The 13,791-nt window shown below is 35.6% G+C and overlaps 1 protein-coding gene across 3 annotated transcripts in view; it reads right to left on the reverse strand.

The window, feature by feature from the left end:
• ITCH (itchy E3 ubiquitin protein ligase) overlaps positions 1 to 13,791 on the reverse strand; it is a 150,003-nt gene that overhangs the window by 66,883 nt on the left and 69,329 nt on the right. For all 3 annotated transcript variants that reach the window (XM_087853643.1, XM_045806545.2, XM_087853644.1), the window contains exons 4-6: positions 8,607 to 8,748; positions 5,027 to 5,151; positions 3,660 to 3,797 (exon numbers count right to left, since the gene is read on the reverse strand). In XM_087853643.1, coding sequence (XP_087709769.1) covers positions 3,660 to 3,797; positions 5,027 to 5,151; positions 8,607 to 8,748 — 405 coding nt within the window. The remainder of the gene's footprint in view (positions 1 to 3,659; positions 3,798 to 5,026; positions 5,152 to 8,606; positions 8,749 to 13,791) is intronic.

Raw genomic sequence — 13,791 nt, forward strand, 5'->3', positions numbered from 1 at the left:
TAATTAGTTGGTGCCCAGACCCCAACTGAGATCTAGTAATTTCAAATAATATTTGGTCAAGCAAAAAATTTAAGCCAGTTTCTTAGAATTTCTTATATTGTTAAGAAAACATTATAGATATATTCATATAAAAATGGCTATTTACATTAAAATTTAAAGGAACCACAAAAACTAGAGTCTAACACAAGAAAGTAAGATAGTCAAAATGGAATGGAATACACACAGTCTAAGAACCAAAGGTCACATGTGCTGAAAAACCTATCCCTAAAATAATTTTAAATACATCAAGAGTATACATGGTAAATAAAGATCTTTACAAAGTATGCTCCTATTTTATAATCATGAGATTTTTGTCTTTAGGAAAAATGTTTTTGACAGTAATACTTTTCAGTGATATATTTGGGAAGACAGGTGTTAAATTAATAATCTACCACTACCAGTAGCCCAAGAAGTAAAAATAGATGAATGGGAAGTACTTGCAGATATGAACAACCACCCACACTCAATTTGTTGAGTTAATTCAGATCTGAGTGCTAAAACAGTAAGTCTATCTAACTAAATAAAGGATTCTTCCCAGAGATTCATAAAAGCCTATTAACTCTGTACTTAAGTAGAGGAAAACACCAGAGCAAATTATGAAGTTATTTTCTAAATCAGAGAAATAAGAAAGAATATCAAAGAAAATGCGATAACTACAATAGTCATTTGCATATTAAACTTGTTCTCTGAGCCAGGGCAGGGGATGGGAAGATGGAGTGGGGATAGAAAGCTCTCTAGTTTTCAAATACAGCTTGAAGATAAGTGGGAAGAAAAAACAAACATGCTGAGTAAATTTTGTTTCGCTTGAAAAAGGTTTACTTATGTAACTGCCTTCTTTAGAAAATTTATCCACCAGGGGTGCCTGGGTGGCACAGTTGGTTAAGCATCTGACTCTTGGTTTTGCTTAGGTTGTGATCTCAGGGTCAAGAGACGGGGCTAGATCTAGGGTCAGTGCAGCGGCTGCTTGAGATTCTCTCCCTCTGCCCCTCCCCCTGCCAAATAAAAAGTAAATCTTTAAAAAGATCTTAAAAACTAAAAAAAAAAAAAAAAAAAAAAAAGAAAGAAAGAAAAGAAAGAAAATTTATCCACCAAAGAGAATGAACCAAAAATTTCTAAGTACCCAAAGAGATAATACTGTCCCATCAGGAAAATCAGCCTTCACAGTATATTTAAATATACAGCAAGCTATTATCTGGTGACTTTAAATACTAAAATTCAGACAGTGATTTCCTTTCATAAATATTATTTAAAACTTAACCAAAAATATTTATATCTACAAGAACAAATTCCCTCTAGGAACCATTCTGTGTTCTTCCACAATAAAACTTCTAACTGAGGCTCATGGCTCAGGCAGTAGGGCATGTAACTCAGGGTTTTAAGTTCAAGCGCCATGTTGGGTGTAGACATTACTTAAAAATAAAATCTTTCTAAAAGAACAAACAAACGAAAAAACCTCCGACTAACCTTCTCAGGGAAAATATCTAAATATCTTTTAACAGTAGAAAATTATTAGAATACAAAAGCAATCTCCCTCATCCCCGCAGTTCTTATCCAACCAAACAATTGCAGATGCTAGAAATTCAATTTTAGTACTAAACTCTAATTTCCATTTCTAGCTTATAGTTAAAGTTACAGAAATGGAACCAAAGAACAATACAAGTGTAGTTCCCACCACACATGCTTGTGAACTGAACTACATTTTGTTTGCTTACAACTCATGACTTGATTCAAAGTTTCCAGATTTTTAAGTGTGAAACCAGTAATATATAGGAAGAAGAGGAAACATCAATAAATATTTGTGTGTCTTAACTCTGCATCATACTAGTTGGTATGATATTGGACTTACTATTTAAATTATCAGAACCTCACTCTCCTTATATGCAAAATACAGGTTATGCCTTACAAAGCTATGATGGTTACATGAGTATATATGTAAACACACCAACATAGTGGTTGGCACACGGCAAGCATTCAAAAAATGGCAGTTATCTTATCTGGCAACCCCTGTGAATTTCCAGTTAAAAACCTCTCTCTACTTCAAAGTACCAGGTTAAATTCTACCAATTATTTTCCTACCTGAGTGGAAAACTGGTGACAAAAAAATGTTCACTTCTGTGGGCAATAAACAGTAAAGTCGTAGTATAAATATGCAGTTTAGATTCTACTCTGAAATATGAAGACTAATATGCTTTGTTAATTATAAAATATTTTGCATTAGTAATCGTTTCAACTTGTACGGGGTAAAAAACTTAGGAAGCTATAAACACCAAGTTTAGAGCAATTTAACAATGAAATTTAACTTGTATGTTATCTTCCAGAATTCTAATTTATAGAAAAATTCGACTAGTTAGAGTTCCTGTGAATGGCAGTCAATTAAAATGAACTTGTCAACTCTGAAACAGTACAGTATGACCATTTCAGAAATTTCTCTCCACCCTCATTAAACTCAAAAAATGAATCTGGAAGATACACTGGGACTATCTTGAAGGTCCTGCTATTAAAAAAGGTCATAAGTTGGGGTGCTTGGGTAGCTCAGATGGTTAACCATCTGCCTTCGGCTTGGGTCATGGTCCTGGGGTCCTGGGATCGAGCCCCACGTTGGGCTTCCCGCTTGGCGGGGAGTCTGCTTCTCCCTCTCCCTCTGCCCATGTTCTCTCTCTCTCTATCTCTCTGTCTCAAATGAATAAACAAAATCTTAAAAAAAAAAAAAAAAATGTCGTAAGTTAAAGAAGTAGGAAGTCTTCCAAAGCAGAAACAGAAGAATAATACCTGACAACTGCAAAATGTTTCATAAAGCAGTTTCTAAATAACAAATACTTTGTCAGACTAATCAAGGAAACCATTAATATGCTCTTTGTCTTGGGGCCTGTAAGTTTCACTTGAAATCTACATTTCAAGTGAAAATACACTTAGTACATTAGTAAGTGATGGAAGTATCTAAAAGGAATCCACTAAGTAGTTTTATTAAGCACACTAGCTATACAGGCACTAATTCAGGTGCCAAACTTCTTTCAATTACAGTTCATGTTTCACGCTTATTATTCCCTTTAACAAAAACTAGTAAATCATAAACTAAGATATATTGTCATACATATAATGAATTGATTTTGTCATTACTGTAAACACAAAGACACTTTTATAAATGTAGCCTACAGAAATGGCAAAGGAATGGCAAATGGACTTCAGCTTGTACTGGCAGTCTGGTGCAGTAATAAGTAGGATTACTAAGTACTAAGCAGGATTTTGAGTTAAATTTCAACTCAACCAGATACTGCTACAGGCAAACTATGTCTGCCATTGGCACTGGAGGGGATGAGGCATCATAAGCCATAATAACTGTCATCATTGGTCTACAAAATAAATACTTTGTAAATCAATTCATTACACAATCAACTGTGATTCAACTTTTATGTGGCAGCTTTTCAAATTACAGAAAAATGTTTTATTCACAGAAACAATGCACTAAAAGGAAAATGTTTAAAATAATCAATGTCTCTTTTTTTTTTAAAAAGAAATAATTTCTTTAAGGCGAAAAAGAATAGCAATAATTACATCAGCATTCTCTGGCAGCTACTATAAAAAGAATCATTAAAGAGCCTATACAAAAAGTGATTACTTACTTTCTGAACATGTAGTTTCACCATTGGTAACAACTTCAGACTCTAACTGCAGCCCATCAAGACAAACTGACAAGTCTCCTATTGTCTCTGTTGGCTCTTTGTCACCTACAAGCTGTAAAGTCACAACTACTTCCTCAACTGTAAAAGAATATAATTACAGAACAAAATGGTCACTTTTTTTTCTTTAAGTCATCTTAACTGTTAAAAACAATGTCAGAAAAACTTAGTATTTATGTGTTCATAAATTGTTTTCAGTATACTTCACTGAGGTGCAGGCCTTTTGACACAAAACATTTAAAAAATAGAACAAAATTTGCTAATGCTTAATATCCATAATGTAAAATACTAACTAGCTCAATCATCTCATTTGTTATATTCATGCATAAAATAAACCAGTTGTATTATTCAGCAACATATGCCTGAATTTTATTGAGTGAAAACATGTAACTTAAGAATGGATTATATCTCAGAGTGCCTGAGTTGCTCGGTCAGTCAAGCTTTCAACTCTTTATCTCAGCTAAGGTCTTAAGTATACAGTGCTGAGTTCAAGCCCTGTGATGGACTCCATGCAGGGCGTGGAACCTACTTTAAAAAAAAGAATGGATTATATCTCTTAAATCTCAAAGGAGATTTAGGAAGTATGTTTTAGATAGTCACGGGGTAGAAAAATATTTATGTTTCAAAATCATGATATTAATCAAAACAAACATGTTTCAAGTTAATATATATCTGTATTTTATATATACACACACAAAACCACAGCCATCTAAAATTAGGAAATTATGGGGAGCCTGGGTGGCACAGCGGTTAAGTGTCTGCCTTCGGCTCAGGGCGTGATCCCGGCGTTATGGGATCGAGCCCCACATCAGGCTCCTCCACTGTGAGCCTGCTTTTTCCTCTCCCACTCCCCCTGCTTGTGTTCCCTCTCTCGCTGGCTGTCTCTATCTCTGTCGAATAAATAAATAAAATCTTTAAAAAAAATTAAAATTAAAATTAAAAAAAAATAAAATTAGGAAATTTTAAAAATAAGTATTTGAAAAGAAAATCAATATTAACCATATTTGTCTCTGAAATGGGATTACATTTTTCCTTCACCTCTACTCTCTTTTAGTTTTCCATAATTGAGTATGTAGTATTTTAATAAGTGCTTATTTATCAAATTTATTAAAATATTGGGTCAAAAATGAATGGCTAAACCAAGCTTACTCAGATTGCTTTAAATAAATAGTTCAAGATTCTTCCCCTTATTAAAATTATAACCAAGTAAACTTAAGAACAGTGAACATAGTCATTCTGTATCTTTTACACATGAATTTCATATAGAAAAACAAATAGCCTCACAATTTCTGTTACTTTTACATACATACGTTTCATGTTGTTTGACTTTAAGGTTTCAAAGATATCTAATGCAGCAGTTCCCAACAAAACATCAGATTTCAGTGTCTGGTGACTCCACACACGAAAATGTAATTTACTCACAGGGGTGACGATACTAGAAGTAAAGAAAGGTAAAAAATATGTATTATTTTCATTAGAAATATCACAATGAGATCCTAAATAAATTACAATTAAATTTTAATGTCTGAAATCTTTTAACTGTAGAACTTACAGCTTACTCTACAACCAATATTGCCCATTTTCTATAACTTATGGAAAACATCTGAATGCTACATGTTCACCTCATCATTTTCATTTGTAGTTGAACTAGAGGGGCAACATCATGCATGTATCATCAATAAAAGTAAAACTGCTTATCATGCTAGAAATTGTTAAAAATCTAATTTTACTTTAGTAGTATAAAAAAGTTAATTTGTAAATTAAATCCTTATTTTAGGTCAGGTAGTATGGTGAGCCTGAGGTTATATCATTTAATCTTCACAGCAACCCTAAGAAATGGGAATTACCACCCCCATCTTCAGATACAGAAACTGCTATTCAGAGAAGTTAAGCAATCGCACAGCTAGCTAGTCAGTGGCAGGCTGTAATAGGAACAAAGTTCTGACATTAAAATTTGTATTGAAAAGTTCCTCAGTCTTGGGAAAAAGAAGAAACAAAAAAGTTCTTCAGTCAGCTACATGATTTGAGGATTGTATTAGATACCCCAAGTTTCACACTGCTAGAAAGAAAGTGTCCATGATAACTGTCAAATATAGACTCACTCACACCTTGTCAAATGCCAATAAAGAATACTATCTGGGGTACCTGGGTGGCTAAGTCCTTTAAGTGTTTGATTCTTAAATTCATCAGCTCAGGTCATGATCAGGGTCATGAGATTGAGCTCTGCATCCGGCTCTACTACGCTCAGCGTGGAGCCTGCTTAAGATTCTCTCTCTCCCTCTCTCTCTGCCCCTCTCCCCCACAACTCTCTCCCCCCACCAAACACACAAAAACAAAACAAAAAACAAAAAAACTATCTGTAATGCTAATTTCCAAAGCACGTTTTGGGAAATTTGAATTTGTAATAAACTTTATACTAAGTATTTCAGAGTCATTAATCAGAAAAATAGGAATGCTATATTATCTGCCATAGTATGGCTCAATGCTATAAAGAAAAATTCTAAGGCGCCTGGGTGGCTCAGTCAGTTTAGCGTCTGCCTTCAGCTCAGGTCATGATCCTAGAGTCCTGGGATGGAGTTCCGCATCAGGCTCCTTGCTCAGCAGGGAGCCTGCTTATCCCTCTCCGTCTGTCTGCTATTCCCCCTGCTTGTGCTCTGTTTCTCTGTCAAGTAAAATAAATAAAATCTTTTTAAAAAATTCTAGAAAAACTTGAATTTCTCTATATCTCATTCTAAAAGGTGATCAAATCTGGGGGGACAAATAAACACTTTCTCAGAAATCTACCTATGCCTATTCCCCCCATCATCATATTTCCACCACCATTTTTTAGTTAAAACAAACTAAAAAATTTTCATCTTAACACTGCCTCTTCTTTTGGGGGATGGGGAAGGACAATGTATTCTTTCTCTTTAAAATTCTCAGATGTTATGTTCAGAAGAACATTCAGTACATATCAAGAAAATATTTTTCCATTAGTCACCTGGGAATTCATAATGGGGATAGAATAAAAGAAATGATTACTTTTACTTCAATTTGAGAGAGGATAAAGTATACTGTCAAAGATGGTCTTAACTAAATTACTTCAATTCAATTCTAGAGAGAATGCCTGCTATGGAAGCCATGTTAAAATTGCAGACCAATCCGTTGCAACTTAAAAATTCAAAACTTGAGCTATGTGTTCCCCCAAACATCTGGGCTCAACAAGAGCACTATCATAAGGGGCTATAAGGCGAGTTTCTTTTTTCTTAACTTTTAAACCACTAAGAAAAGCATATCATTATCAGCTTAAGAGTCTAAGTGCACATCTAGTGAGCAGAGCCAGCAGTTGGGAGAAACTAGATGTGCATTCAGTCAATACTCAATTATTCTGCTGAACATCTCTAGTCGTTATGGAGGCTCTGAACTTTTATAGATTTCATTTGCTTTTTTAAAAAAATTTTACTCATCTAATTTAAAATTTAGAAACAATCTCTAACAGATCATTAATTAAAAACAGTCTAAGAAACTTTGTTGAAATACAGATGAGAAACATTAGAATGATACTTCTTAAAATTTCACTCATTTGCTCAAAATCATCATAAAGTACATCAAGATACCCTAGAAATCCAAAATTCATGTTAAAGAATAATTTCTCTATATCCAATTTGTTTTGTCATTTATTAGGAATAAATACTATATACATAAGCATTTATCGTGTGATGAGCATAAGTATCTTATCTCACCATTTAGAAATAAAACTTTTCTTTAGTCACTGGTTTATTTCTCTAAGGGAAAAAATGCAAGAATTCCAAATGTTAGGTAATAAAAAACAATTTTTGTGTATTTGATGTGGTAACAACGAATTATATTTTGAACTACATTTTAATATAGTTGGTCCCCAAACTAAATATGCTATATTATTTTGAAATCCATTTGTTGATGTCATGTTTTCTTCCATTTTAGTAAAAACATTAAAATTAATCTGTAATTCTCTTTAGTGAGTGTTCAATACCAACACATGGGGCTTTGTCAGTAAGTATTAAAAATTGATCTATCTGCTACTTCTATGCATTCTACAGATAAAACAACATACGGGCACATGGATGTATACTGCAATGCTGTGTAATAACACATTAGAAACCAAGTGATAACAGGGAGCTAGTAAAATGAATGATAGTCCATTATTACTAAGGAATATTATGTAACTATACAAGGTATGTTAGATCTGTATGTATACAGCTAGAATAACCATACTATGTAAAGTACAAAAACAGAGTTATATAGAATAAAGTGTATAATTTTTTTTTTTAAGGAAGAAAATCCCTGTGTAGGTTCTGTGTGGACATTGTAATTAAAAACACAAAAACAAAACTATTTTATAAACTGAAAAATAAAGTGAGCGGGGCACCTGGTGGCTCAATTAAGCATCTTCCTTAAGCTCAGGTCATGATCCCAAGGTCCTGGGACCCAGTCCCGCAACAGTCTCCCTCTCTGTCTGCCCCTCCCCCCAGCTCATGAGAGTTCTTTCTCACTCTCTCAAATAAATAAATAAATAAATAAATAAATAAATAAATAAATAAGAATAAAGTGAGCTACTTATAGCTCTAATTTAAGTAAAGAGCTGTTAAGAATCTTTCTAGGCCCATGACCATGGGCTCTCCAGATTCTGTTCAGTACCAATAATGATAATATCATCAACCAAACTAGAGAAGGTAAAGTAGAGAATGGAAAAACAGAAATATCTAAAGAGAAACAAAAAGGAGACTAAAGAAAGGAGTCCTAGGTATAGGGGAGAAGGAAAAAAAAATGAAAGAGGAGGAGGAGCAAAGAAAACAAGTGAGAAATTTTTAAAGCTTCATTTCTATTCACCTACTAAACTAAATATACTATAGAAAATACTTTCAAACCTACACTGTAAGGGGCTGCTTCCATTTGGGACTGTTTGTATTGTTGCACTTTTCTGTCTTCTTTGACTGTCCATCTACTGTGACTTCCACATAAGGACTCGGTCCAAACCAATTCTTTTTATTTTCTTTAAGTTTTGCTGAAATGACTAGGCAAAAGAAAAGGGAAAATATTTCAATATTTGAGATGTTAGTTCATCCTTCAAATCAATTCAATTTCATAAAGGTTACAGAGAACATTATTACTTTTACTCAGAGAGGCAGTTTTGCTCTAAATTATTTACTAATGTTATTCAGTCATGACCTTTGTATTTCCTCCCAACCTAGTAAATAAACATAGTACTTCCCCCATATCATGCACCCAAATTACTATTAATATACCTCCAATGCCGATATCGATGGTCTCAGAACTCCAATGTCAATTAAAAAGTAAGAAACAAACCTGGTCAACAAATATTTGAACACCTACCATGTACCAGATACTGCTCTAAACTGTAAATACAGCAGTTCACAGTACAGAAAAGGCTCTAGCTCTCAGGGAGATAATAATACCCTAGTTAGAGAAAATCCGTGTGCTGAAAGACAGGCTAATACAGCAGCATATGACTTGGTAGTAAGGAAGGCCTCTGAGGAAGCACTTTTAAGCAAGCATCTAAATGACAGCCATGAGAAGACTGGAAGTGGGAAGAGCATTCCAGAGAAAAGCAAAAAAACTTGGCATATCTGAGGAAAATATAGCAAACAGGAAAGTATGGTAAATGAAGTGAGATCACATTTAGCTCTGTAAGCCCAGATAAGGAATTTGGATTTTATTCTAAGCATGCTGGAAAGCCACCAGAGGAAGAGAGTTACAAACCAGGATTATTTTTAGTATCTCATACACCTCGTATTAGCAAGAGCTTCCTATAAAGTGCATCTTAAGATACTGGCTCCATCATCTTCAAAGACCCTTGAGTGAGTCACTTTTGCCAAAAAATAACCTTGTCCAAGCCCCTTGGAAGGTGTAACAAGTAAATCTGAATCTAGCAGAGCACCTCATGGTTCCTACAAATGAGAACTCACTGCTCACCCATAAATAAGGTGATCACAGCCATGGAAATATTCTACCAACTGGATATCTATTCTAGCAGCAAAGCACAGAGAATACCAGTGCCTCCTTGGAGTTGCTAGAGGAGTCTGTATAGCAGCTACCCAAGAAGCTCAATATATAGGCCAAAGCACAGACGGTCTGGGCATCCTAGAAGTCCAGTCCCAGGTAGGAGCCATGAATCTCTTGACTTCACAAGTACCACATAGTTCTGCTGTCCTTTGGTACTTGTATGCCTTATTTTGGCAGCATGCAAGCCAGCTATAGGGTTAGTATTCCAACAATGTATGCACATTCTATAAATTAGAGCTTCATCATTATTTTGGAATATCTGGTATAATAAAGTTCAATCAGATTTGAAATCAATATGCACTAGCAAAAAAACTATCTGTCAAAGGAAGAAAAAGAGCTGCAAGAGACATCACTGAAGTTGGCAATAAGAAGCCACTGAGGAATTTTAAGTAAAAGAGTGCTATTCAACAAATTTACTGAGTGCCTACTACATATATCATGTATTATCTGAGGCACTGAGAATACAGCGATCATCAGACTAATACTCAAAGATCATTCCATTGCTGTGGGAAAAATGAAAGGGAAACAAAAGTAGGAGTTAAGAGACTACAGGAGTCATCTAATCAAGAGATGACAGTGGTTTGGACGAGGATGGTGAATATGGATATGGGGAGGAATAAATATTTTCTAAGGAGAACTAACAGGATTAGATTACATGAGGAAGTTGGGAAAAAGAAGAGGCAAGGATAACTCTCAGGTTTCCAGCACGAATAACTGGATGGAAGATAGTATCATTTAAAAAGATGGAAAAGATCTGAGAAACAAGTTTGAGGGGGATGGCATGGGCAAGAAGAAATCAAGAGTATTATACTGAATGTATAAAATTTGAGATACGTGTGAGACATCTAAGTATAAACAATTAAGAAGTCTTCTTCAGAAAGGAAAATATTCAAGTGGGGACCAGACCTATCTCTGATTAATGCTCTAGTGCTTAATATGGAACACAATTCAATCATAGGATTGCCACAGAAAAAATATAAAACTCTTATTTTTAATACATTTCTGGTCTGAGAAAAGGTGAAACAGCCTGAACAATTATGCAAAGCCCACCACTGTATTTCAGGGTCTCTTATGATCCTCTGAAACTGAATAAGCCTAAAACAAAGCAATGTAGGCCTGACAGGAAGGAAATGATCTGCCCTCAGTGGTTTTTTAGGATTCAAACTTTTGGGGCGCCTGGGTGGCTCAGTCAGTTAAGCATCTGCCTTCGGCTCAGGTCATAACCCAGAATCCTTGGATCGAGCCCCATGTCAGGCTCTCTCCTCGGCAGGGAGGCTGCTTCTCCCTCTCCCTCTCCCTGCAGCTCCCCCTGCTTGTGTGCGTGCATGCATGTTTGCTCTCTGTCAAATAAATAAAATCTTGGGGGGAGAAAAAGGATTCAAACTTTTAAAGGTTATTTCGCCACATAATCCCACCCAACCCCACTAGAACCATTTTAGGAAACTTTAAATGGGAAAATAAAAAGGGTAAAGGAAACTAACATCAACTGTTAGTGTTTGCTATATGTCTAGACTTAAAACATTATTATTTCAATACTCAAGACTATTCTCCTGAGATGGATACTATCATCTTAATTTTTACACATAAAAAGACAAACTCAAAAGAACTTAAAAGTTTGCCCAAGGATCACTTGGGAAGCCTGAATAAGAGAAATTAAGTGCTCAAATCTCAGTTTAGAATGCATAAAACTTTATAGTCCTAATATTAGAAAATAGATCACTTACTACTTCCTGAAATGTAAATTCCTAGAGTAAATTAGAAGAATAAAAACAGTAAACTGTACGACAGGGAACCAAAAAAATGTCAGTATCATCTGTTACCTGGGCAACTGCAAAGGTCTCTACTAATTTTTCGTTTTTAACCTCACATCTACAACCTCTCACAACTTCTGGAATTATCTTCCTAAAACAGATGTGATCATGTCAATATTTTTCAAATGCTTCTCTAATACCTGCAAAATGAAATTAAAACTCTGGGGTATTTTACATTGTTATGTACCTTTTCAGCCTCCTCTTATACCAAATCCCACCCATCCCCCCTGGTATTCTAACCACCCTTAGCTGTTTGCTGTCCCTCACAAGGATCATGCATTTTCATGTGCTGCTCTGGAAGCTCCACTCAAAATGACCTTCTTCCTTTTCTACCTAATAAAATCCAGTACTTGCTGAGAAATAAGTGACCCCTTCTCTTTTGATTCAATACTTCTTTAAACCTAAGAAGTTAAATTGCTCCTGCCTCTACATTTCCATTGCATTTTCATATTTATGTATGGTTCCTACAGCTTTTCGTTCTGTCTCAGCTTTTAGTAAGTTAACTGGTTTTTAGTTTAACTCACCCTGTAATCCCTGTTATGACAAGGATGTGGACAGTCTTTATAATTCCAATAGCATTTAATAATTTAAAAATGTGAGACATTTAATCTATTTGTTGAACCAAATGATTAGTCATGGGAGAAAACAAGTTTCCCTGCTTTACTGTTATATACACACATACAGTATCTATTGCATATAGTGTCATGGCATATATTAATGTTCTTCTGGGGCGCCTGGCTGGCTCAGTCAGAAGAGAATGCAACTCCTTATCTTGGGGTCATGAGTTCAAGCCCCACATGGGGTACAGACATTACTCAAATTAAAAACTTTTTAAAAAATTTTAAATTTATATTAATGTTCTTCTGATCCTTTCCGAAGGTCAATGCTTTGACCTGACTTTGGTTCTTCATCCTAACTTTCTAGTACAAAAAACTTTGAGAAAATTTATTATGTTTTTAGATTTATTTATTTTGGGGGGGTGGGCAGAAGGAGAGGGAGAGAGAGTCCCAAGCAGACTCCCCACTGAGCATGGAGCCCGACACAGGGCTCAAGATCATGACCTGAGCCAAAACCAAGAGTCGGATGCTTAGACACTTAACCAACTGCACCACCCAGGCACCCTAACAATTTTTTTTTAATTTTTTATTATTTACTTGACAAGAGTCACAGAGAGAGAAGGAACACAAGCAGGGCAAGTAGGAGAGGGAAAAGCAGGCTTCCCGCTGAGCAGGGAGCCTGATGCAGGGCTCGATCCCAGGACCCTGAGAACATGACCTGAGCCGAAGGCAGACGCTTAACGACTGAACCACCCAGGCGCCCCCTGGTACCCTAACAATTTAAATATAAAGAAATTAAAGTGAATCCTTAGCTTATCCTAACCTATTTTGGGAACCGGGAGATTACAGTGAACAAGGTAAAACAAGTAAGGGTGCTGAGACCTCGTAAATAGCAGTATGAGCTGATAAGAAATAAAACCAGTTAAGCAAAGGCTAACTTTGTGGTCAGAGTTATGACAGGCCACAAGAGGCCTCTCTAGCAGATCTACGTGTTGGCTAGATAGAATTTTATATAAACTCTGAACTTTAATTTTAAATAAAAAGGGCATTCCTAGTATCTAAGCAAAGATTACAATCTTCTAGTAAATTTGGGAAGTGCAGTATTATTCAATTCCAATTAGTAATAAAGTCAAGATGGTTTCTCCTCTCCAAATGATCAGTTGTTTTTTTTTTTAAGATTTTATTTATTTATTCGACAGAGACAGAGACAGCCAGCGAGAGAGGGAACACAAGCAGGGGGAGTGGGAGAGGAAGAAGCAGGCTTATAGCAGAGGAGCCCGATGTGGGGCTCGATCCCTTAATGCCGGGATCACGCCCTGAGCTGAAGGCAGACGCTCAACCGTTGTGCCACCCAGGCGCCCCTCAAATGATCAGTTCTAAGTAAAGACTGAGGCAAAGAAAGTTGTAAGAAATACCAAAGTTACTTATTTGCCCACATAGTATAATGCTAGCACACAGCAAGCATTAAATAAAAAACACAAATGAGTTCAGAATAATAGCTGAGGTTATGTGTAAAACGTAATCAAACAAGAAATGGCTAAAGATAGGGAAGAACATAAGAAAACAGACTTATGTCCAAGGTAAAGGACCAGGCCATACAATTAGAGAAAAAGAGTAGATGACCCAAAAAATCCAATCGTAAAAATGAGCAGAATCTGATGACGG

The sequence above is a fragment of the Ursus americanus genome, chromosome 22 (assembly GCF_024610735.1).
Source record: "Ursus americanus isolate L20-20 chromosome 22, mUrsAme1.1.p, whole genome shotgun sequence".
Classification (NCBI taxonomy): Eukaryota; Metazoa; Chordata; class Mammalia; order Carnivora; family Ursidae; genus Ursus; species Ursus americanus.